Below are 26,245 nucleotides of genomic sequence, written 5' to 3' on the forward strand. Positions count from 1 at the left end.
TGTCTTTAAAATTGAGTGCAAAAAATTGACAGATTGTGATGGTGACGTGACTTTTTTTAATTTTTTAAGCATCATTTGTTTTCAGTAATTTATGATAAATCACTATGGAATGGTACACACCTCAACTACATTTACAAATCAAAAAAAATTATTTATTGAAATATGGAGTCGGTTACAGTTATGTATCGTGTGCTTCATGATATTTATGATATCAATAATTGATCAAACAAAAACATAGTTCATCATTTAGTTAAAAAAAAATCAAAGAAAATTTTTATCTGCTTGATGTTGAAATACCATTTCACAAAAGAAATGCAAGGAGTCAAGAGAATATTTCTGCTGTAAGTGCAAGTTTTCATGAAAATCAAAATTTATTGATTTCACATTGTTCACAAGAATTGGTCCTTTTTTCAATAACATGGCAAATTTTGCAAAATATTTTGATCTTAACCCATAAAAGATTCAACTAACTCAAAAATTAAAACCATGCGATCATTCTTTGCATTGAGGGTTTGCTAATTGGACTCTACAGAGGAGCTCGAAGTGGATCCATATTTTCATCAAAAAATCATCTTTTCTGATAAGGCTTACTTTTGGCTTGATTACTTTGTAAACAAGCAAAATTGCTGTATTTGGAATGAATCCACCACACGAATGATTCAAGAGCTACCATTATATTAAAAAAAAAAGTGTTTGGTGTGGATTATGGGTTGGCGGTATCGAGCCATTTTTTTTTCCTTGTGATCACTATCAAGCTATGATTCGTGATTTTTTGTTTGTAAATTTTAAAAATTTTGATTTGAATGAAATGCCAAACAAGTGTTGAAACAATTCAGTTAATCCATCAAAAGTTTGGTGATTCGATAATTTCATGAAATAGTAATGCCAATTGTCCATCAAGATCCATGTGATTTGATTCCCTTAGAATTTTTTCTCTGAGGGTAGGTTAAGACAAGTCCATAACAACAAACCACAAACAATTGATGACTTGAAAGCAAATATATTCAATTTGTTAGTGGAGTTCAAGCTGAAAGTGCAAAAAAGTCTTGTAAAGTTCTGCTGATAAACTTGGCTAAGTCGAGCAAAGTCATGGAGGCCAGATGAATGATATTGTTTTTCAAACAAAATGTAATGTTATATGCTTCAAAATAAAAAAAAGGGGAGGTTGATGTTACGCATACTTTTTGTGCTGACAATGATAACAAGCAAAAAATTACCTGTTTTCTTTAACCAAATCCAAAATTCACAGATCCAATTCAAGTGCTGTTTTTGTTGGATTATTAACATTTAGTTTAAGTAAACTTGAAAAATTATAAAACTGACCTTAAGAAGTTATACTACACAGTTAAAAATATTACTTTTCAGTTTCTTAAATCTTGACTTTTTTAATTCAGCAAGGAATTCCGGATGAAAAACTACTTGTGAAAACAACTACTTGTGTAGTAGTTGTTTTTAATTGGGATTGACATCTAAATCAAATTTTAAAGAGTTGCAGTATTACTTTTTATTTAGTAATTTCAATATTAAGTTTCAAAATTTTAAATATTTTCATTAGTCTCCAAAATTAATATTATTATTGTAACAACACATTGTAAAATGAAGTAAGCATTTGTGTGGATGCTAAATTGTGTTTTACAAAATGCTGATTATTTATTATATTTTATTTGTTTGATTTGCATATATGATAATGCTGTTTAATTATAAAACTGTAGTAATACAGAGGTGGCTGAAATTTAGTGCCAGTCACTAATAACTCGCAAATGAAACAAATACAGCATAAAAATGCATTTTATTTTCTACAAAAAGTTATATTTATTTTTCCATGTAGTCACCTTTTACAGGCACACATTTCTTGCAACAGAGAACCACTTTTCTCATTCCATAAATGAAGAATGCTGGTGGTCTTTCCTGATCCATGCTACTTCATAGAGTTTTTCAGTTCATTATCCATGGTGAAATGAATATTCTTGATATCCTTCTTTAATTGCAGATAGAAGTGAAAATCACAGGGCACAAAAACTGATAAGTGTAAGTTCAAATTTCAACTTCACAAGAGCCTCAGCAGTTGCATGTGTGTGTATGGCTGAGTGTTATTGTGTCAGACATGACATACACATTTCTTAATGTGTTTTAATATCTTTATGTATCACATGGAATTTACACTCAACCCAGGTTTCAGGTAGCTTTTGGTGCTTCTCATCAGCCTCAGAATCTGATTGACCACTACAAGGTTCATCCTCAATATTCGCTTTACTAACTTGTGATGCACAAAATTTTTATTGCTCACCTACTCACAGTAATTCACTCAACAGTTTCATCTCCATACAAATGACTTTTAGACAAGATAAATGTCACTAGTGTTCACTTTTTCCGCTATTAAAAATTTGATCGCTGCACATTGTTGTAGATGAGTTTACATAGCAGATATACATAACTCCATAAAAATGTCAACCGACAGAAAACGAGAGGTTGTGGGCCAACGAGTCATATAGAGGAACAAAACTAAATGATGGCGGCATCTGCCACTTTGTGCAAAATTTTATTTTCCCATTATATTTCAGCTGCCTCTCATGTAATTACACAATATCATATGTGCTTTAATTAGCATGTCTTCTGTAACTCTTTACCCTTACAGTACTGGAGGTAATGCATATTTTCATGACTAATTTACATCATGTTGGAAGTTTGTTAAATTGTATATGGTAGACAAAAAAGATCCTTAGGGAAATGTTCTGTCATTGCTTTTATTGATAGTAAGATGATAAACTTACAACAAACTAATAAATCATTTAACAAACAATTGACCTAACATAAGTAAGATCTGTATAAGTATTTATTTTAGATCAAATATTTGTTAAAAAAAATTGCTTGTTTTCTTTAACCAAATTCGAAATTCAAAGAAATAGGATAACTGCTTATGACCCTGAACCAACCAAGATGCAAATTGGTTCTTGAGTTAGTTGTGGGTCAGTAATTTATAAAGAAATAAAAAATCACATAAAATGTTACAAGTTTATCAGCTTATTTTCAATAAAAACATCTGCACAACATTTTTCTACTGACCTTTTCTTTCTGCCATTTAGTAAACTAAAAATGTTACTCACTTCCAACCTTATGTAAATTAGTCCAGAAAAAGTGCACTGGCTCCAGGACTATTATGTTTTTACAGCCTATATTTAATATTATGTGGAGGAAGGAGAACTTTAGTAACAAATGCTATGCTCAGACCTGCGCTATTAGCAGTTCAGTCGACCTTTACTTCCATTATATTTTAGTTTTTTTAATTTATTTGTCTTATGATTAGTTTCAAGTTATTGGGTTTAGTGAAATAAATAAAATATTTTGCTGAATAGAATAAATTTATTATAATTCTAGCTTAAGCACATTTATTTATATTAATTACAATAAATCTGATACAATCTTATTCATAATTTTTATGAGCTAAGTGTTACTGAATTGTATAATTCATAATTCAATGTTATTCTAACAAAATTAATCTGTTAGCAAAGCATAATTATGAATATAAAGTTTAACTACTCATATCCTTATAGTGCCTGTAAAGTATGCTAATGCAAATAAGAATATGTTTTAATATATTAATAATAAATATATATATAATTTTTCATACTGATGAAACATTGTTTTAATACAACTCTTATATTTTTTGTTTTTATACTACTTCTTCTTTCAGAGCAATATGTATTTTCTTGATTCAAATCATTCTTCAGTTTTCAACATTCTGAGTTCTTGAGAATTTTAATAAACTTTTTCCTTTACATTCATACATATATATATATATATATATATATATATACACACACATGTACACAGGAATCTGAATCCTTTATTGTTTTTATTTCAGTTGACCCAATTTCTGTTTATGGTGTTATTTTGTATATTTATTACTCAGGCCTGTATTTCATAGTTCATTATCTTATGAAAAAGCATTTATTTTACATTTTTCTTCTTTTTTTTAGACATTATATACATTATTTAGATAATTTTTTTTCTAGCTATTGAATTGTATATTATATACATTTATTTTTTTGTTTTCTAGTAATAAATTTAACAAATATTGCAGATAATGTAATAATATAATTTCAACTATAATACTTTTATAATCTTATGACTAAGCACACTGCAAAAGCATTATTTACTACTATGTATATTTTATTTATGGTCGGTAATAAGGTAATAATATATGATCAGGTCATATGTATTAATAATCTACAATTAGTTATGTTTACATTTTTATTACGTCTGTATAACATTTAGTAGGCATTTAAAAATTTTTTTTGCCAGATACTCCATAATATTTTAAACTTAAAAATATTTATCTTATCTTTCCTTACTAATAACTTATATGGTAAGTAGTAATAACTTATGTGGTTATTAATCTTAAATTATTATTTTTTTTATTAAAATAGTTATACATTTCAAGACTGACCATTAAAAACAAGTAAAAGGTAATTTAGACTTTAGAAAGTCAGTTTTAGTTACAGTGTAAATTATATAGTACTTAAAACATTTTGAAAGGATTGTTTTCCTTCTAAATAATTTTTTTCCGGTATTAAACCATGTGATAATTCAAACTTCAGATGTTTGTTTTTTTTTTTTTTTTTTTTTTTGTCTTCAGTCATTTGACTGGTTTGATGCAGCTCTCCAAGATTCCCTATCTAGTGCTAGTCGTTTCATTTCAGTATACCCTCTACATCCTACATCCCCAACAATTTGTTTTACATACTCCAAACGTGGCCTGCCTACACTATTTTTCCCTTCTACCTGTCCTTCCAATATTAAAGCGACTATTCCAGGATGCCTTAGTATGTGGCCTATAAGTCTGTCTCTTCTTTTAACTATATTCTTCCAAATGCTTCTTTCTTCATCTATTTGCCGCAATACCTCTTCATTTGTCACTTATGTTTGTAGCACCATGCAATATGACATACTACATTTTTTCTATAAAACGCCTAAAAATAACAATATATTTATTTATTCACTGACATTTTTAAATGGATATTGTCAGTTGTGTCAGTAAAAAATAATTGAAAAAAATATATATGTATATAAGCATATACATATTAACGAGAAATTTTTTTTTTCAAAGAAACATTACATTTTTTTTAAAGTTATAAAAATATAAAATTTTATTACAATTGAGAAAACAAAATGTGTGATTGTAACAATGCACACATTAATGCCCAAGTACCTTATGTGTGCTGATTAATGTCCAAGTACATTGGTACTTAATGGCATTAATCGGCACACACATTATTTTAGGTTATGTTGATATACAAACAAACATCACATACGTACATCACTAAACAAAATCAACATAATCTAACCAAACTTAGAATATGTAAAAAATAAACCCTTCTTAATTAACCGAACATTAAAATTAAATGTTAATGTTATTAAACAATAAATTTTTAATGTTTTTTTTTAATTAAATTACTTTTAAGACTAGCATTAGATAAATAAATACATAATAAGAGAATTATGTAAAATGATATATGTGCTGGTTAATGCACAAGTACCCAAACATTAAAATATACACCATGTAATTCTTTTCATTCTTAAATTTAAATCTATATTAGATTTTTAAAAAATAAATAAAATTTAACCTTTATGATAGCAGGGGTATTCAGTCTTCTAGCTGTACATTTACTCAGAAACGTAAAATTTCTCATGCAAGTAAGACCCATTTGTAATTGTACAAAAAAAAATAATATTAGGTATTTTTGTAAATTCACTTAATTAGCGGGTAAGCAGTGAATCACTAATCAGCTGTTATGATAGCCATTTCGTAATGATGCTGCACAGATTCAATTCCAAGTGTCTTAATTTGGATTTGAATACCCATGCTAAACATGTTTTATGGATTAGAGTTTCACTTAACAGCAGTAACAATTTAGTGCTTACAAACCTAATAAGTATTGTACAAGACCAAGTACTTTATTGGTAGGTTAATGAAAAAAAAAATGGGTTTCTAAAATATGCAGAGGTAGCATTTTCTAGTGTTTATGTAATTATTAAGTTGTATTGCTTTAGAAAACTTCTCATCTAAATATTGTTTTTAATATTTATTTTTAATTTTCTATGACTATTTTTGCCAATTTTGTTAAATTTTTCTTTGTTTTATGTGGTCATATCTTGCTAGCCCAGTTAATTTTTTCTAGTAATTCTTTACTGATAAGCTAAGTTAGCTTACTGTATATGTGAAAAAATAATTCATATAATTTTATATATATATATGTTTAAACTTAATTGTTACATTTTAGTTTAGGGTGGATCTTACTCTTTCTCCTTTTCAGTTTCAATTTGTAATCCAGTATGTAACATGTTTGCTATACCTTCTACATCAACTGTTTCATCTTGTTCATGGATTTTCTTTAAAGCATTACTTACAATGCATAGATCACCTCGCAATTCTGAAACAATTGCTGCAATTTTTTGTGCATTGCTTAATACTTCTACACTCTGTGTATATGGATTGTATCGTACACCAAATGGTCTTTTAATTGTTGCAGCAAATGCCCTAAAAAAAAAATATAATAATACTCATTTTAAATTTTATAATGGCAAACATAATTGGAAAGTTTCATAAAAATTATATAAGCTTTAAAATTCAAAACCAAACTTGAAAATTTCCCAAAATATATAGAAAGACTAACTCCACCTTTCAATTAATTGATAACATAGACAGAGATATAGGATCAGTTTATAAAGATTTAATGTATATCTAACTATTAAACAAGATATGTATAAAGTTACCCTGTAATTTTTCTACTCATGTTAATTTATAGAATCCTGACTAATGTTATTTGTATTTTGTACATAAATTTGAATTTTGGGTACCATTATGATTCCACCATACTGGATTATATTTAACTAGACGGTCATATGATATACTGTATAAAATTTGGCGAAAAAATTGACAGTAAAAACAGTGTATCTATATCTCTATCTGCTTTCAAGATATTACCCATTAAAAAGCTTTCTGACTGAAGTTGCTTCTTTTGATAACTGTGCAACCTAAAAAAATAATACTCAAAATGATTTTCTTTAAAAATTTTTTGAACCAATAAAAAAGCCAATAAATGTCAGTATCATTCACTGCCATTGAGTACCAGTATACCAGTGAATGTTCAGCGGCATTCATATTAATCAGTAACTTAATGTTAAATTTAGCTTGTACAAAATTGTTTACTCCTTTAGTTCATCTTTGTCACAGTTCAATATATTAAAAGCATTTGGTACCAACTGTTGTAATGCATTCTTTCCCTTCTGGATTGTGATCTTGAAGTCATTTTGAAGCATTCATTAAAGATTACCATTGGCTCTGAATAAAACTATCACTTACCCTATCACAGATTTGAGGAACTTCAACGCTTGCTACAGTTTATTGCATCAGAGCTATGCTGTTATTCACTGATGGCAATCTTACAGAAACTTTATTTCAACACGTTAAAGGAGAAAATTGTGCCACTCATTAGAAACATTATGACTTATCATCCTGAAAAATTAACTGTCAGGTGAAATCATTTTCCAGTAACTATAGAGGATTAATTCTTAAATGCTGAATTTCCAGAGAAATGGGAGAAATAGGTTGGAGAGGTCCACTGGAATATCTAGCATTTTCCAGAGCACTGGATGCTTTCTTGTGGAGCCATTTAAAGCTCACTGTATATATACAAGACAATTATAGCACATATTGAAAACCTGAAGAACAGGATAACTGATGTGTGTCAATTTCTTATTCTTACCCTTACTGATATGCTACCAAATGCAATGAGAGCATTTCAAGGTAGAATATACTACTGCTTAAAGGTTGGAGAATTACATCTTGAGCTCTTGTGCTCCTAACATAAATTAATACAAATTTTTTAATTAACATTATCTGTAACAGTTAAACAGTTTGTTTCAATTTCACAAATGTTAAGTGAGTTTCTTGTGATCTATGATTAGTCAAAATTTAGATACCTAAAATAAATAAATAACCACCCTCAGTTAGCAGGCTTTTTAAAGGCTAGTATCAAAAATAGAGATATCAATGCACAGTTTTTCCAACCATTTTTTTTTTGTCATTTACATGGAATGATGTTTAATGACCATAATGCCAGCTAAATATAAGATAGGGGCCAAAATTATTAGAATAAATTAAAACAATAGTGTATTCATGTCAAAAATAGTTATGACATTAGTCAGTTTTCTCCAAATTAGTAGTTATAGAAAATAAGTTTACATATATAATCTATATGTACATGACATTTATATTCAATTATTTTTTCATTAATTAAAATGTTTTACTCCTTTCCAGTAATGTAATTTCAAATCTAGGATAGTCATGTAAAACGTTGGTGTGTACTTCTTTCATCAAATATTTTTATTTGTTTAGTTGAATTAATTATCTAACGCTTACTGACCAAGTTCTGTAAATGTGGAATATATTTTTACTTATGTTATGAGAAACACCAACAACAGTAACAGTTAATTGTATTTCACATCATATATCAGTGAGTTCTGTAAAGTACAAGGTGTTATGATTATTTGAGTTTATTACATTACAATATTTTAAAAGAACTCTTATCTTTTTAATGAAATGTCTTAGCGTAAACTATTTTTAAGATCATTTATTGCTAAATCTCAGATTCCTTTAAGTTATAAATTATTCAGTAGTAGTTAGTTAGTTTCTTATGAATATTTCAGAAGTCTCCAGATATCTCATTCAGTTTTTAGATTTGGAGTCCTTAGGCAGCCACGTCTCTTGTTTGTGACATGTGAGTGTGGCGTATTCTTGGACAGATCCAGGCTACCATATCTGAGATATGTGGTTAATTGAAACCGTCCTCTAAAGAATGTCAGCCTCCGCCACGGAGGCAGTTGCGCCACGCAACTGGTAGCATCTTGGCCTTTCAGAGGTCCCAGGTGCGAATCCTGGTCAGGCATGGCATTTTCACTCGGTACAAAAATGATCATTCATCTCATCCTCTGAGGCAATACTGAACAGTGGTCCTGGAGGTTAAAAAAACCCTCCAAAGAACACCATATTCAAATCTGAATAAAAGCAACTACTTTCGAACCTGAGAATTCTTGATTTTAAAATTAGCTGATTTACGATGACAAATATTACCACTAGACCAGCCCGGTCGGTTGGTAATAATAGTGTAAAAAACTTCATCAATTTTTAAAATAATTAAAATCCAACTAGAATTAAGATAAAAGTTATAACACTTTTTATAAGGCATGACAAATTTAACTTAAACAGTATTTATTCAGTAATTTTTAGTAAAAATAAAATATATAGGGGTCTGGATTAATGAGTATGTTGCATTACAGTTTATCATTTTAAACAAAAGTTGTGTATCAAAATCCTGTAGGACTGAAATTGTTGCAGGAAAATTGCAAAGCAATTTATCTGCTGAAATCCAAGCTGTATGAAAAAAAATACACAAGAAAGCTCTTCAATAAGACTTTTTTTTTTATTAAGCTACTTAAACATAATTAATTAAAGATAAACATTGGGTTTTATTTGGTTTGGAATTTGTAAGAATGTACTAAAACCTTCTGGATAGCAGTTACCTAAGTAAAAAGGGTTCTGGAAAAGATTGTAAACTATCCTGATAGTAGATCATCTGTTTTTATCATCCATCCTGTAGATCATCTATTTTTATCATCCATCCCCTTTTCCTTATGCTATTATTGAGTCTATAGGTGCAGGTTTTACCCTGCTGGGTTCACCATCTATGATTGCAAGAACATAAAGAGCCTGTACATCCTTGATATTTGGTGGAAATGACTCGGGCCTTGTTTTTAGTCTGTAGTTCGACTCTGGAATTCTGTTTCTTATCCAGTGCATAACAATGGATCATTGTTTGGTGTCCGTAAGTATTAATTATGCTGACCAATGTTTAAAAAATTAAATATAATGTTACTTAATGTTTTGTTTGTATTTATGAATGTGCAATCGTTCCTTAAAAGAATAGTTATTCTTAAAAAATAACTTTAAATTTTATCACACCAGACAGCAGAACTGTTTTTTAGTATTTCAAGACAGTGCCTTAGTATATGAGAAAGGGACTTATTATACTTCTGTTGCAATTTTTAATTAATTACTGAATCATTTAAAAAAATATATTCAGTAATTTATTTAAATTACTACTAAAAGAGTTTCTTTACAATATTATCTTGATGATTTTTAATTACAAAAAAGACCTTAAAATTTTTAGCATTTCATTCAAGCAGTACATAAATATATGCTTAAATAAATAATTTTCAGTAATGGCTCCTGAATTATTTTTTATATGTTGTATCTTCATATATCTACCTTATAATATTATTCTGTTGTTAATATTTTAAATAAATGATAAGAATTTTAGTTACATGTATTAAAATATAGTTAATTTTTATAATTAATAAATTGTACTCCAATAATTAATTTTATTCTATAATTAATTATGATTATGCTGCTCAGATCAATGTGATTGATAGATCACGATTCCCTTATCCGTCCAGGCAAGTACTGAGGCAGTACATTTTCATATTCATGGAATAGACTATCTATTCATTCCTGACATGATCTATGTAATTTGTTACTATATGACAATCAGAATAGAAAATTTATTTATTTTGTTCAAAAACTGTTGACAAAAATTTTACTTAAAATTTTAAACTATATAGCCATTTCAATTTTTAAACAAATCATCATCTGTGGGTACAGAGCAAAATGTATGTAGAGGAAAATAAATGAAAATATGAAATAATGCAAAATTTTTAGTGATAAACAGTAGTTACAAAACGCTATCATTTATTTGCTAATAAGCCCATAAAATATTGTCTGTTTATGAATTAACATTTATTTTTTATTATTTCAACATTCATTTGATTTTAGTTAATTTATTTCTTATACATTCTACTTCCTCAGTATCTTCTGATAATAATTATTTAACAGTTGAAATGACCATTTAATTTTTTTAAATTTTCAGTAAAAATTTTGAAAACAGTTTTTGAACATAATCATATTTTACAATTGATTTGATTACAATAATGTTTAAGATAGATTTTTGTATTGTACTGGTTTATAAACTTAAATTTCTTAGTAATATTCACACAGTTTGTATAAAATTAAAGTTTCTTCTTACCCATTATTTTCAATATTCATACAAACCTCATTTTCTCTGTAGCTTCTTGAAAAGAATCAGTATAATAATATGCATTTTGAAATGATGTTATTATGCATTCTTCATGGCAAGTTATTTCTGGATCGAATCTTTTTGTCTTTTCTGTTGCTGTAACTGCATGGCACAGTTCTGCAATCGATGATAAAAGTCCTGCTCCATAAACTCTTAGCTGGCCATCTTGTTTACATAATCCAAATTCCACAGTAAAGAAATATAACTGAAACAATGGCAAAGTAAACAAATGGTATAAACTATGCCATTTATGAGAACCTTGTTATGATACAATGCAAAATATTAACTATTTTGCAACATTAGTAGAAAAATCTAAACATTTCATTCTCTTGGAAAATTTGTCAATTATAAAATATAATCCAATTGACTTTTGTACAATTGGGAAAATTTGTATATCTGGAAGTGTTTTAACATTAGTAAAACGAACTGGAATTTCTGAAATAGATTAAAACACATGGCAAATTAAATATCTGCTGATATTTGGCTTATAAGGAAAATCTCATTCATCATTGCTTCAAGGATAGTGGAATTCTGACAAAATAATTTTGCTGTTATCGTACTTTTCATATAAACAATTTTTTTAATGAAATTAATGGCTAATTTCATCTGTATATTTAATTAGAAGCTATTTTCTTGTACCAGCTAACCTGAATAATAGCCCAAACCAATCTGGTAGAAAATTGAAGATTTCATTCTCTGTATCTGTAAAAATACTAGAATTAAATCATTTTCATAACGTTTTTATGTATTTTATTTTTTTATTTACACATAACTGGACAAGTGGAATAAATAACAATTTAAAATATTAATTAAAACTGTTTTCTTGTATAATGAAAAAATGTTTTCATCATATGATGATTCCATCACTCAAAATTCAAGAACAAGTTTAGCCTTTCTTAAATCATGCTATTCTCTAAATGTGTTCAAGCACTAGTGAATCTATTATTTATATTTTTATGAATCCATCATTTGTCAGTTGTTTTGACTGTATTTATTTGATTGAGTCCATACAAAAATAAATGATAATTATATAATAAACTGCAGCTCTGATTTCATGTATGAACTTTAATGCCAATATTATTTAGCTGATTTAATTTAATACATAATTACATAAGGTTTAAATTATTTGGTTTATTTATCCTTCATTCGTAAAACATTCCCTTACTAAGTAGAACTTTCTTTCTTTCTTTTTCCTGTTTAGCCTCTGGTAACTACCGTTTAGATAATACTTCAGAGGATGATATATATGAGTTTAAATGAAGTATAGTCTTGTACATTCTCAGTTCGACCATTCCTGAGATGTGTGGTTAATTAAAACCCAACCACCAAAGAACACCGGTATCCACGATCTAGTATGCACTAGAACTAAGTAGAACTAGGATGCATAATGCTTTGTTCTCAGAAAGAGTATAGTAATTTGTTGATTTACAATTTTTAACTGTTATTCAGCACAAATGTAAAGCGCTGAAGTATAGGGGGTACTAGTCAGGATTTCTTTCTTTGGGAATAATGGTGTTCATTATATGGTATTTATAATGAAGATGTCACTTGTAAGATAAAATATCACTTACATTTTGATTTGAATGCTGATATACCAAAGTATATATTGCTTGGTGAAGGCAACAGATACCACTTCACTCCTCACTTTACTTAGTAAGCGTGAGTTTTTTCCTGAGAATGATTGTTCCATTTCAGAAATAACGTGTTTCATGTCAGGTTTCCTACAACATTTATGGCTGTGGCATGCCCCTTATATATATGTAAAACCTTTGGCATTGACTGAGCCAGTGAGGTATTTAAATAAGTTACAGTGGGATAAATAAAAATTTATTATTTTTAATAACAAAGATACTAATTCAATATGATACACAACATATACTCTGTGAAAGCAGTTACAATTAATAATATCAACTAATCATTAGCATGAAGTGGTTTATGACTGTTATAAAAGATTACAGTAAATATTTTTGAAAAATTAATGTTAAATTTGTACATACTGTTGCTAGTTTTTCAATATCCTCATCTGTTGCTCCAAGAGAAGTGAGCCCAAGTTCTTGAGAAAATTGTGCAAAACCTGGATTTGCTAGTAATGGCATGTGTCCTAGTAATTCATGACAGCAGTCTCTGAGATATTGAAAAAAAAAAATAATGAACAATTTTTTTCAATAGTCAATTCTAATTAAGAAAACATAAGATTATCAGAAATTTTTATTTTTTAATACAGATTTTCTTTGCAGTTTAATACGTTTAAACTTACAACTTCCCAATTTTTTTAATATCCTCAGTATAATGTAGTTAATCCAATTCTAAATCGCTAAATAAGCGATTGTGTGCTTTAATCTCATAATCTGAAGTGTCTTTGTCCAAAGAATCATTTCTTCAAGTTTGGGAAGAAGAAGTAATCACTTGGAGCCACATTTGGAAGTATTTAGAAGCGCAGTTTTGGAATAACAACCCAAGACATGTGTGCAGGCAAATTATCATACTGTAAGAGCAATTTCTTTTTGGTCACATGTGAATGTTTAGCCTTCAATCATACAGTAGTGAAGTGTAATACTTCCCAGTGATGGTGCTGCATTTTTCCAGGTAGTAGTCTATGAGCACCACATTATGAGAATCCGAAACAACAATACCCATGACTTTTTCAACAGATGGAACCATTTTTACTTTGTTTAACACACTCACCTGCTCTCCCACCCATTATTTGGTCTCTGATAGATATGTAACTGAAAACATATTTCATCTACTGTTATAAAATATTGAAGGAATTCAGCAGAATTGTGTTTAAATAAGTCTAAATGCTCTTGAGAAGTATCAGATCATATATGTTTGCGGTTGGTGGGTAACTGTTGACAAATCTGGCACCCATTGAGTGGAAGATTCTTTCATTCACAAAACATTGTGTAAATTGTAATGAACACAATCTGTCAAGATGGTAGTAATGTCAGCAAGCTCATGTACCTTCAGTTGGTGATCATTTAATATGACACTGAGGATTTTTGTGATGATTTCATTGGTCGTAGAGGTTTTTGGGTGATTGAGCATTCATCTTGGACAGATGTATGAGCACATTTAAATTTAGTGCCTGCTTTTTACAATTAGAAATGAAGGGAAAGATTCCTTTAAAGTAGTATTTAATTTTTTTATATACCTGTCTGGATTAAACCTTTAAAAATAAAGTATTTTATAACAGCTGAATTTCAATTTTTTCCAGAAAACTTTTTGCTTTATTCAATTGTCAGAAACGAGCAAGAAAAAACACATGTTTGAGACTTCCTACCACACATTTAATACTTGACAAATATAGTTATTTGGTCATACTTGCACCAAGAATTTGGGCATCAGGCCAAGAACTTTACGAATGACCTTGGTGTTATTGCATTTTGATGATTATTGTTACCTTTTATTGTAGGGATTATGGCGACCCAACAATGCTACGGAAAACCGCTGTTTATTACCCTTATAGCTTATTGTTAACACTTGTCTGAAGGTATTTCCCGATTTCACCTTTTCTTGATTTATTTATTTTTCAGACATCAATATTCTTCTTGTTTTCTTTTTTTTGATATAATTTTCAGAAATTCATATTCTGTATAAAATTTCCAATACACACATATCAAAAAATCATATGGTTGACAGTCAAAAAATTTTTAACTTTAATCGTTAATAACTAATTAACGCGATCCGATAAAATCTTTTTTCAAACGGGATTTTTCGCTTCGCGATTTACTCTATACAACTGTTCTCATCTCAGTTTTAGGAGAAAATCTATGTATCAATGTGTTATGATCCCTAACATACATACAACATATAGGTGATATACTCTCCTACAGTGTATATAACCAAACTTTCAATAGATTTGAAATCCAGCGTGTTCATTATCTTGATTATATAACATCGTTTTATACTATTCAGATTAATTGCTTAGGAATGCTTTTTACCTTTTACTTCCAGGTTATTTTCTGCTCGTTACAAATTGTATTATATGTTGAATGGAATATTGTTACATTGTTATAAGCATATAAAAAAAGATAAGTTTTTCCAGTTATGTATCCAATAATATTTGAAGTCACTATTTTTCTCCCATAACATTATGTTATTATCAAACTATAAATTAAATAGTATAAATTTTCCAATTTTATATTTACTGCTTGTAAAATTTGACTATTATTTTACAGGAAACAAGAGTCTAGTGCCATTACATCACAGGTGTCATTTAAATTCTTATTCAATTGTTTACATACTCCCTCTTATACCGTAGCAGGCATATTAAGCCCACATTGTTCTTCTAGTTACCCAAACGTCTTCTTTTAATTCAAGAATATATTATGGATTTCACAATTTAACTTCTCTTTTCGTTTAGCTATTTCAGAGTAATATTTCAACAGAATTTATACTCCCTTCTTGAAATCTCATCTGTTCTTTTAACTGAGTGTTTAAATAGTTGATATAAGCTGATTAGAATCAATTCTAGTACCTGTATAGCTACTTGGAACAGATATCTCCTATTTTTTTCTTGTGTAATGTTATTAATTTGTATCTGGATCTTCCATTCCTGTGGAGTCTTCATCTGGTCGTCAGATATATTATCTATACAGTAAAAAGTGTTTATTTCTATTAAACAAAATGCAAAATAAGATCATACTGTGTCTGGTAGTTTGGTCAAACCTAATTGCATTTCGCCACTGATGCAGGTGTCTAACACAAGAATGGTGAGATTACAGTAGATTTACTTCTCTGGGCAGATCGCTGTTCTTGCTAACTGGTTGTTTTTTTTATCCTGGTACTTGTTTGTTTATTGTGGTTAAGAAATTCTTTCAAATTTTTTAAATCAATTGATCATTGCAGGCTGAATTTCAGCATCAAAGTCTGACTTTTTTCCCAGTCATTTAATTTATCTCATCTTCCTCTTTAGATATGTGTTTAAACTTGTCTGAGGTCATTACTGCAAAAGGAATTGTGATATTTTATATGGTATAGTCATTGTGATCTGGGCTGTTATGGTTGTGGATTTTAATGAACTATATTTTCATGAAGCTCTTTACAACCAGTCCCTGATATTGGTGCAGTTTCATGAATACTCTTAACACAGTAAGCTTACAAAAAAAATATAGATGCAACAGTACTATTAAAAACTAACAGTCTATTACAGCATTAAATTTAAAATAAGTACATTACATCAGCCATTTATTTTAAATTTCAATATTACTGTTTTATATTTCTAATAATTACACAATTATAGTTCTGTACACTTACGGTTCTGGTGTGTAATATGGATCAGAGCTGTGACGAATATACTGAGTACAATGGAACACACGAAATGCAAGGCCAGACAAAAAGTCTCTTGGTGAAAGATAGCCGGCTACTGGTCGTAACTGAAATCCTGTCTTTCCTGTAAAGTTAAAAATATTATTTAAACATAGGAAAACGTTTACATTTATTAAACTGGTTTTATTTTTCTTGGGAATAATTTTATTTAAAGTTTATTTAGCTGTTGAATAACATTATTATACAGTGAGTACTGATGAAATTGATCTTGTTTAATGAGGTAATGTCATATAACTTTGTATTTTACAAAATTGACTCAAAGATTTATACATATGAAATATTGAATTTAATTTCATCATTAATTCTGTGGGTATTTATTAGCATGTATTTATTTATTGTGTGTTTATTTATTAAGTGATTAATTTTTTTAATATAGTTGACCCAATGGAAATAATTCTGAAAAAATATTCTCTGTAGTATTTGTCACAAGTTAAAATTTAAATGCTGTGGTTAAGACCCTATTATGTTGCAGCTGTAGTACTGTTTTAGAATATATAATCTGATCAAAAATATTTACCTTTTATCACATAGTTGATTTAAAACAAATTGATTTTTTAAAAATGTAATTATTTTATTTATACTAAGAGATTATCAGTTATAGTACAGTAAGATTACAAAGTATGGAATATTATTTAATAGTTTTAAATTATTGTTAAGGATGTAAATTAAAAAAAAAAAAAACAAATTATTTGATGTTTACATTAAGTCATTAATTACTGTTACTTTTTCATTACAGAAAAAATAATAAAATATTAAATTTAAAAAAGATTACTTAAAAAAAATAAAATTACTTACTTTTTAGAAAGTTATTAAGATCCTGAAGCTGGGGTATGTTGTCTTCTCGGTAACCACAATATTTGACAAGCTCAGGCCAATTTTCTAAGTATTCTCGACAAGCATGTATTTTATAAAGCTTATGAAGTTCACGAAAAACTGTTCCCCTAAATCAAAAACAGCAACTTGTAATGTAATAAATGTGTGTATTTTTATATATATATAAAATAACCAACTTGCCAACAATTTTTTAATGCATCCTAGCTTTCAGAAATGAATTCCGTCTTCAGGAACTTAGATTTTTTTTTTATATTAACTAAAACTTTGTTGTCATGTGTTAAAATTGTGTCAACTTAACGTCCTGTCATAATGAATGTCTCCACTATTATGTAGATAACATTACACAACGGTAGAGACATTCATTATGACAGGACGTTAAGTCAACACAATTTTAACACATGACTCAATTTACATAACATTTCTACTCATGACGACAAAGTTTTAGTTAATATAAAAAAAATGCTACGTTTCTGAAGATGGAATTCGTTTCTGAAAGCGCTAGGACACATTAAAAGATTGTTGGTAAGTGGGTTTTATATTTTAATTATTTATTGTATAATCATACCAATGGGCCATGTTTGATAAAATTATTAAAAAATAATGAGTACTATATATATTATTTTATTTTATGATTTATTGTAATTGCATTTTAATTGAACTGGTTAACAATAATTCATTAATAAGTAAAGTCATTACTGATCAGTGATGGAAAACTATTGAATGATTAATATAGTTCAATGACGTGAATGTGATAATCAGATAATATTTGTTTCATTGATTGTTATGTTTATTGATAGTTTACTTCATAAAAGACTGTTCATGACCTCTAATGTTTTTTGTATGCTTTATATATCAGCTGATTTGCTTAGCCAGCCAAAGTTTAAAATAAAATAATCTCTAAAGAACAATCTTAAAAAACAACTAAAAGTGAAAAAAGATTTAATTAATTTAAAAAAATTTTTACATTCAGATTAGCTAAGTTAAATAAGTAATTAGGAAATGTAATGAAAGTAATTCATTATTTACAGCAGGTGTATGAGAGAAAGGGAATAAAATTTAAAAGGAATTGGTATAATTATGTAACCTAGTTATACTATATGATCAAATTAACATTGCACCTGATCTTGATCAGTTTAACATTACGATCAACACCAATCTACAGCACGACCAACTTAACTTCACATTCAGGAAAAATGTGAATTAACAGCTTGCAATTGAAGTAGATAAAATAATCTACCTGCATTTTCTTCATTTAAATATACAATAATGTTGTTAATAATATTTCTACTTTCAGTATGAATGTACAGTTTTATCATATTTGTGGACTTGTCCTGTTTACATCTTAACTGAAAAAAATTATACTAAGACAGTGATATAAAAAAAAAAAAAAAAAATAGAATAAATGTAATGATAACTGAAAATTCAATAGATAAACAGTGCAAAATTAAATATTAATATCTGTACTGAGTACAAATAGTAATAATTAAAATATATATTTTTTAATTATTGATAATAATAAAAGAAAATAACAGTGCTTAATATACAATACATGAACAGTTGTAAAAGATGCTTGCAGCCCATCTGTACTTGTTACCTTATGACTATTGATTCAAGTGGTTGATTTAGAATCTTTAGTCACATTTTTTCCTCATGCAATGTTAACTTGGACGTGCTGTAAATATAAATTATAAAATGTATTGTAAATAAATAAATAAGTTTATTTTAGTGCCTTTTAAAATAAACATACATTTGTATTCATTTTTATTTACTTCGACATCAGAAAAAAAGAAAAAGACCACTTCTCGTATTTTTATTTGATTTTAAAAACAAAAAAAGATTTTTATTGTTTTTGGATTTTTTGTTTTGTTAGTTATTTTTTATCTTTTTAAAAATTACACCATGTAAATCTCAAAGGGGGTTGCCGTGGCCCACGTTGGATCCACCAATGGCATTAATCCAATTTTATTACTTTGTCAATTATTAGGATGACATCTATTTGTATTATTTAAAAATAATGATATATTATTCTATATTATTAAAGGTAAAAGAAAAAAAAAGAATTTTTTTAATATTTTTAAATTTATTATTTTTTCCTGTACTCAAGGAGTTAGGACCTCTGAATTACAGGCCCTAGGCATTTATCTATTGTTTAATAAAATGTATCCCTGAATACTGTATATTGAAACTCCAGCTCTGATTAAGTAAAAAATTTCATTCAAGTTTCTATATATTCAATTATTACCAATGTAATCAATAATTACCAATGTTATTATTAAAAATATTTTCAGGAAATTTGAACATGTAAAACAAAAAGTTTATTAAATTTATAATTGGAATAAAAAAAAAATTATAAGGCATATTATTTTAAATCTAGAATAGGTCAACTAAACCATCACAGCACGTGTTTTAATGCTGTGTACATTGTTTTGTTAAACTACTGTGCACTTATGTAATTAAGTTTTTCTATTTCTTTCTCTTAATGCAGTTTGCATTCCTGAATAAACTATCCTGTAGGAGCTTCATATAAAGATTCACCCATGAGAAAGCCATATTGGTAATGTAAAATAATGTACGATTTCTGGTAAGTAATAATGCATTATACATGAACTTTTTTCATTAAGGAATTGCTTTGTTTTTTAAATTCAAAAAGATAAAACTACAATTTGATGAGAAACTGCTTGCATTAAAAATAGTAATTAATGTTAAAAAGTTTTTGAAAAATATATTATTAATTTTTACGAAATAATGAGAAATAAAATAAATATGATCATGTTACTATTCGATAATTTACTTTACTCTTTTCTCCTTTTAAAATAAAATTGTCTTAGTTTATCTTTTAACACGTTTGACTTATTCGACCCTTGTTTCTACTCTTAGACTGAATGGAAGCAATAGTAATGGAATAGGGTGGAAGTGAGTGATAGGAAGGGTTTGCTTTTCAAGTATAGGGAGGAGCTGTACATCTCCTAATTGACTTGATTATCCCTTTCAAGATATCCATCCCTTTCTCAGTTCGTAGTAAACTTTCTAAACCGATTCTGATGTTGACATTTTGACGAGCCGTTCAACAACGCCTTGTTATTATATTATATTATACTGTGAACAAATTCGAAGGGATTTTGAATTCTTGTTACTGTTCATAGAATTTATTTTTTTTTTTGGTAATGATTTAATCATTGCTACATTAAATATTAGCCTGTATTTAATCACATTTTGATATTTAATTTTTTAACTAATTTCTTTTGATAAATTGATAAAAAAACGTCTTTATTTATGGATGAAACACTTTTTTTAATAATATTCTTCGAAACAATATAAAAAATGTGAAGATGATATTTTTTCAACATTAAGTAAAAAAACGCACGCAATTTAAAATCATGATATTTCAAATTCAGGAACATGATTATTATATTAGCCAAAAATAAATAATATTTCTTCATAAATAACATTTAACCATACTAATAGATGATGTATTGCAACTTAAGCGACGCGATTATTATTATTAGCGGGGCAGAAAAAATGTGCACTTTAGTTTAAGGCTTTATAAAAATAAAACCGTCATCGTCCTTGCGTTACCGAGTGTCATATGCTGTATACATAATATATATACATACACAAACACATACATATATATACCTTTCTTTTTCCTGTTTAGCCTCCGGTAATTACCTTTCAGATAATACTTCAGAGGATGATATATATGAGTGTAAATGAAGTGTATCTTTGTGGTTGATTGAACCACCAAAGAACACCGGTATCCACGATCTAGTATTCAAATCCGTGTAAAAATAACTGACTACGAGGATGTATATACAGGTGATCGTAAAGTCACGCAACCGAATTTTTTTTGCTTTGTAGGAATGTTAGTTAAATTTGTAAAAGATATTTTAATTAGAGTAATTTTTTGTGTGACAGAATACTGTATGGTAGTACTGTTAGATAACGTCTCCGGGCAACAGTGGGCGTGGCACCAAGCAGACTGTTTAGTCCGAGTAGCAACGTCTCTTACTCAAGGGCAATACGTCGTTATTGTTGTGAGTGTACGAGATGTGTCAATCGTATGAAAATATAATACATTATATTTTCTTGACAGTGTCAAGAAAATTATTAAATGCTTTTCCAGATGCTAATGTGCCAGTCAAATTAATTCACTATATGTCGTTTATTCAATTGTTTTTGGGATACAGGTAGTGTATAAGACCGTAAGCGTATCGGCCGTCCAAATGTTGTAACTGACGGCAGTTTGCCGAAAAGCAGACGGATAAATGAAACACTTCTTCGTTCTCCAAAACAATCTCTTCAAAAATTTTCTAACCGGATTGGGCTATCTTACGGAAGTGTTCATAGGATTACTAAAGTTCTGAAATTGCATCCGTACCGGATTAACGTAAGTCATCAGCTTCAAGATCCAGATAAGGATAAACGAATGCAGTATTGTCGGTGGTTTAGAAGTTTAATTCGAAATGACATATCTGTTCTAGACAAGGATTTTTCAGCGATGAAGCTTGGTTTCATCTTAACGGATATGTTATCAGTAAAAATGGCAGAATATGGTCTTCAGAGAACCCACATGTGTTCCATGAACAGCCATTACATTCGCAAGCCCCGAAGGGGAGTCTTATTCTTTAAGACTTTGGGGGTTGGCGTCCCCACGGGCCTAGCCTCTGCAGCTTTTCTTCCCACTATACAATGAGCTGCAGAACACTTTACATTATACACATATACTACACCAAGAACACTACATAAATTACAACATACACAATTACACAACAACAACGTACACTGATATTTCTTACATTTACACTCGGTGGTGGCTCCCTTCAAAAGGTTTCACCTTTCTTAATAAACAAAACTATAACAGGTGCAAGTGGCTCCCCGAAGAATATCAGGAAATTACGTGACGGATCGATTCTGATCGAAACATTCAACGATGAACAGAGTTGATCTATCTTACGTCTCCGTAATATGGGTGGTATAAATATTAGTGCAGAAAGCCAGAAAACGTTAAATATGAGCCTGAGTGTAATTTTTTGTCGAGACCTCTTAGATATAGATATCTCTGAAATAGTTGATGAGCTTTGCCATCAAGATGTTGTTGAAGTGAAACGTATAATGAAACGGCAGAACGGAACGGAAGAACCGACACCGTCTCTTATACTAACATTCAATCTCCCTGTTCCACCAGAGAAGATTAAAGTGGGTTACCTCTCGGTTCGGGTACGACCATTCATACCCAACCCACGGCGATGTTTCAGATGCCAAGGTTTTGGTCACACTACAACATCTTGCACGAAAACTGAGATCTGTGCTCGATGTGGTAAAGAAGGTCACAACGACACTAACTGCGAAGAAAGTGAAAAATGTGCAAACTGCAGTGGTCCACATACAGCCCGCTCCCGAGATTGCCCAACTTTTAAAGAAGAAAAGGCAATTCTCAAAATCTGTACGGAGCAAAAACTATCGTTCCCGGATGCACGTAGAGAATATAAAAAAGATAAACAATTCACGGAACCTGGTTAAACCAGATGTATCTTTTGCCACCGGTACATCTAAACAAATTCCTACAAATGTTAATAATCAGCAGTGCGGATCCTGCAATGAGCTTAAAAAACTTGTTCAGATGCTTTCTGATCAAGTAGCTTCACTTACAGCCACTATCTCAGACCTGACAAAAATGAATAAAAAGTCCTCCGTCGCAGTTAGTGAATCTAACAGTGTGATACATACGAAAGTTCCTGTTCCCAAAGTCGTACCGGCACGAGTAGCGACTATCACAGCTGGCAGTAAGCCACCTAATAAGCTCCCCGTAAAGGGAGCTTATTATTCAGTGGAATGTTCGAGGTATTCGGTCCTGCATTGAAGATATTAGAATATTGGCGCACGCACATGATCCACTAATCATGTGTTTCCAAGAAATTCACCTTCTACAACATGACCCAATTACACTCGGAGGATACTTCTGTGAGAGATACGACTGCCTAGTAGACAGTAGGGAGACTGGTGGAGTGGCTATCTTCATGAAGAATGGGGTGTCGGCTACAAGAATTCAACTAACCACTGTCATTCCTGTTATTGTAATAGAGGTCTCTATCTCCTTCAAATTGCATATCTGCAACCTGTATCTCTCACCGAACACTGAGTTCAGTGCTTTAGATGTCTCAAATCTCCTCACGCAAATACCATCTCCATCATTAATACTAGGAGACTTCAATGCCCATCATATTTCCTGGGGCTCAATCTTCTGCTCCACTCGAGGAAATATGATAAACAGAGTGAGACAAGACTTTGACCTTTGTCTACTGAATAATGGATCACACGCATTCATGTCATCATGTGGTACTGTATCTAATATTGATCTCTCCATATGCTCGCCGAATTTACTCCCTCATTTTAATTGGTCTGTTTGTGATGACTTTCACGGCAGTGATCATAGACCAATTATTATTGGTTTCGGTGTAGACTGCGAGATTAAAAGAAGGCCACGGAGATGGATTGTTGAAAAGGCAGATTGGAGTGGATACCATAAAGCATTCCAATCGCAGTATGACGATGGAGCAAACATCCTCGACCAATATTCCTCTTTTACGTCCATGATACTTGAGAATGCCAACAGATATATCCCACAAAAATCGGGTAATCCTAGAAGTCCTTTCGTTCCATGGTGGAACGATGATTGCAAAAATGCTATTAGGAATCGACGGCAGTCACTACCCAAATTTAATCGTAGGCCTACAGCAGAACAACTAAATTTATACCGCAGGGCTAGAGCGGTGTGCCGTCGGGTATTCTTGAACGCTAAGAGGAATTCATGGACGAAATACGTGAGCACTATCTCATGCACTACTCCCACGTCTAATGTATGGAAGAAAATTCGTGCAATTTTCGGATCACCGAAACAATCTATTCTCGGTCTTATTGATGATGGAGAACTCCTTTCATCACCTTCAACAGTGGCAAATAGTCTAGCAAATTCTTTCCGCTCGGTGTCTCTCACCTCATCATATAATAACGATTTTCAAAGGTACAAGATACAAATAGAAGTATTATCGTTAAACATTGGTGATTCGGTTGGTGAATTAAACACTCCATTCGTATTTAAGGAATTGTTACATGCACTTAAAAACTCACGGGACACTTCCCCTGGACCGGACAACATTCGCCTTTCAATGCTTTCACACCTTCCTAATTCGGCACTACAACAACTTTTGAATATTTTCAACGATTTATTCTCCGAACAAGTCTTCCCACCCGGCTGGTCAGAAGCATTTATTATACCAGTACTAAAACCTGGTAAAGACAAAACCAACCCCTCAAGCTACCGCCCTATTTCATTAACAAGCGTTTTGTGTAAAATAATGGAGAGAATGGTAAACCGCAGGCTTACATGGTACTTGGAGAAACATGGCTTTCTATCGCCAGAACAGTGTAGTTTCCGACAAGGACGATCTTCCATTGACCATCTAGTGTCACTAGAAACAGCCATACAAAACGCTTTCCTCAATCGCCAGCACCTCGTCGCTATCTTCTTCGATATAAAAAAGGCGTATGACACAGCCTGGCGACGTGGTATTCTTAACACTCTCAAAGAATGGGGAATCAAGGCCAATATGCTTGCTTTTATCCGGGGATTCTTAAATCACCGAACGGCTCGTGTTCGTGTGGATGATTTTTTGATAGCCGTCTTACTTGGGTCAAACATTTAAAAGAATTGAAAACAAAATGTTCCAAACTTCTAGATATGATGCGAGTCCTTACTAACACCAACTGGGGAGCCGATAGGTCATGTATGATACGTTTCTACTATTCCTTTGTTCGCTCCCGTTTAGATTATGGTTGTGTCGCCTACTCTTCAGCTCGTCAAACCGTGCTTAAAATGCTGGATAGTGTACATCATGCTTTCCTTCGGCTTGCCACAGGCGCGTTTAGATCAAGTCCTGTCGCAAGCTTACTTGTAGACTGTGGTGAACCATCACTTTGGGATAGACGAGACCAGCTTTTATTATGTTATTTTGCTCGTCTCAGAGGACAGCCAAATCACCCGGCTCTTGACTCAGTCTTTAGAAATCCTAATCTAGGAAAGTATGAGAACCATCCACGTCGTACTGCACCTGTAGGTGTCCGTATCCGGCGTCTGCTGCAGCATATAAATGTTGACACACCGTCATTTTTTCCTACGTATCCTTGCTCATATCCTCCGTGGAGAATAAACCTTATAAATTTCACTTTTGACCTTACGACATACAATAAACAATCAACACTACTTATTGTCTTCCAGCAAATGTTTCAGTGTGTTCTCTCCAAAATGAAACCAGACGCGGTTGTATACACTGATGGATCGAAACAAAACGATACAGTTGGCTGTGCATTTGTTGTCAATGAAAGAACTTATATGTTTGGTCTACCCGGTATTACGAGTGTGTTTACCGCTGAACTATACGCTATAAATAAGGCTCTAAACATCATTAACCCTAAATATAGAAAAACTCTTATTTGCAGTGACTCGTGTAGTGCTCTCCAAGCTACTGACGTAGGATGTTATTCCAAACATCCTATCGTCATTGAAATTTATAACGCAATCGCTGAGTTGAATAATCGCAACACAGAAGTAAGTTTTTGCTGGGTCCCTAGCCGCGTAGGGATTCCAGGTAATGAACATGCAGATTCCGCTGTCAAAGAAGCATGTAACCAGCCTCCTTTCACCACCCGAGTTGATACTTCTGATTTTATTTACTATGTAAAACAATCAATAAGAGCAAGGTGGCAAGGTGACTGGACGGCTACCGTTGATAATAAACTCCGTCAGATTAAAGATTCTGTGTTACCATGGGACTCCTCATACAGAAAACCCCGGCGTGAGGAAGTAGTTCTCTGTCGATTGCGGATAGGACACA

The 26,245-nt window shown here is 30.6% G+C and overlaps 1 protein-coding gene across 1 annotated transcript in view; it reads right to left on the bottom strand.

The window, feature by feature from the left end:
- Positions 1-3,345: 3,345 nt before the first annotated feature.
- Trhn (tryptophan hydroxylase) overlaps positions 3,346-26,245 on the bottom strand; it is a 76,045-nt gene continuing 53,145 nt past the window's right edge. The window contains exons 8-12 of the mRNA XM_075373209.1: positions 17,316-17,461; positions 16,449-16,584; positions 13,190-13,316; positions 11,168-11,397; positions 3,346-6,538 (exon numbers count right to left, since the gene is read on the bottom strand). Of these exons, the coding sequence (XP_075229324.1) occupies positions 6,295-6,538; positions 11,168-11,397; positions 13,190-13,316; positions 16,449-16,584; positions 17,316-17,461 (883 nt within the window). The 3' untranslated portion in view covers positions 3,346-6,294. The remainder of the gene's footprint in view (positions 6,539-11,167; positions 11,398-13,189; positions 13,317-16,448; positions 16,585-17,315; positions 17,462-26,245) is intronic.

The sequence above is a fragment of the Lycorma delicatula genome, chromosome 8 (genome assembly GCF_047948215.1).
Source record: "Lycorma delicatula isolate Av1 chromosome 8, ASM4794821v1, whole genome shotgun sequence".
Taxonomy (NCBI): Eukaryota; Metazoa; Arthropoda; class Insecta; order Hemiptera; family Fulgoridae; genus Lycorma; species Lycorma delicatula.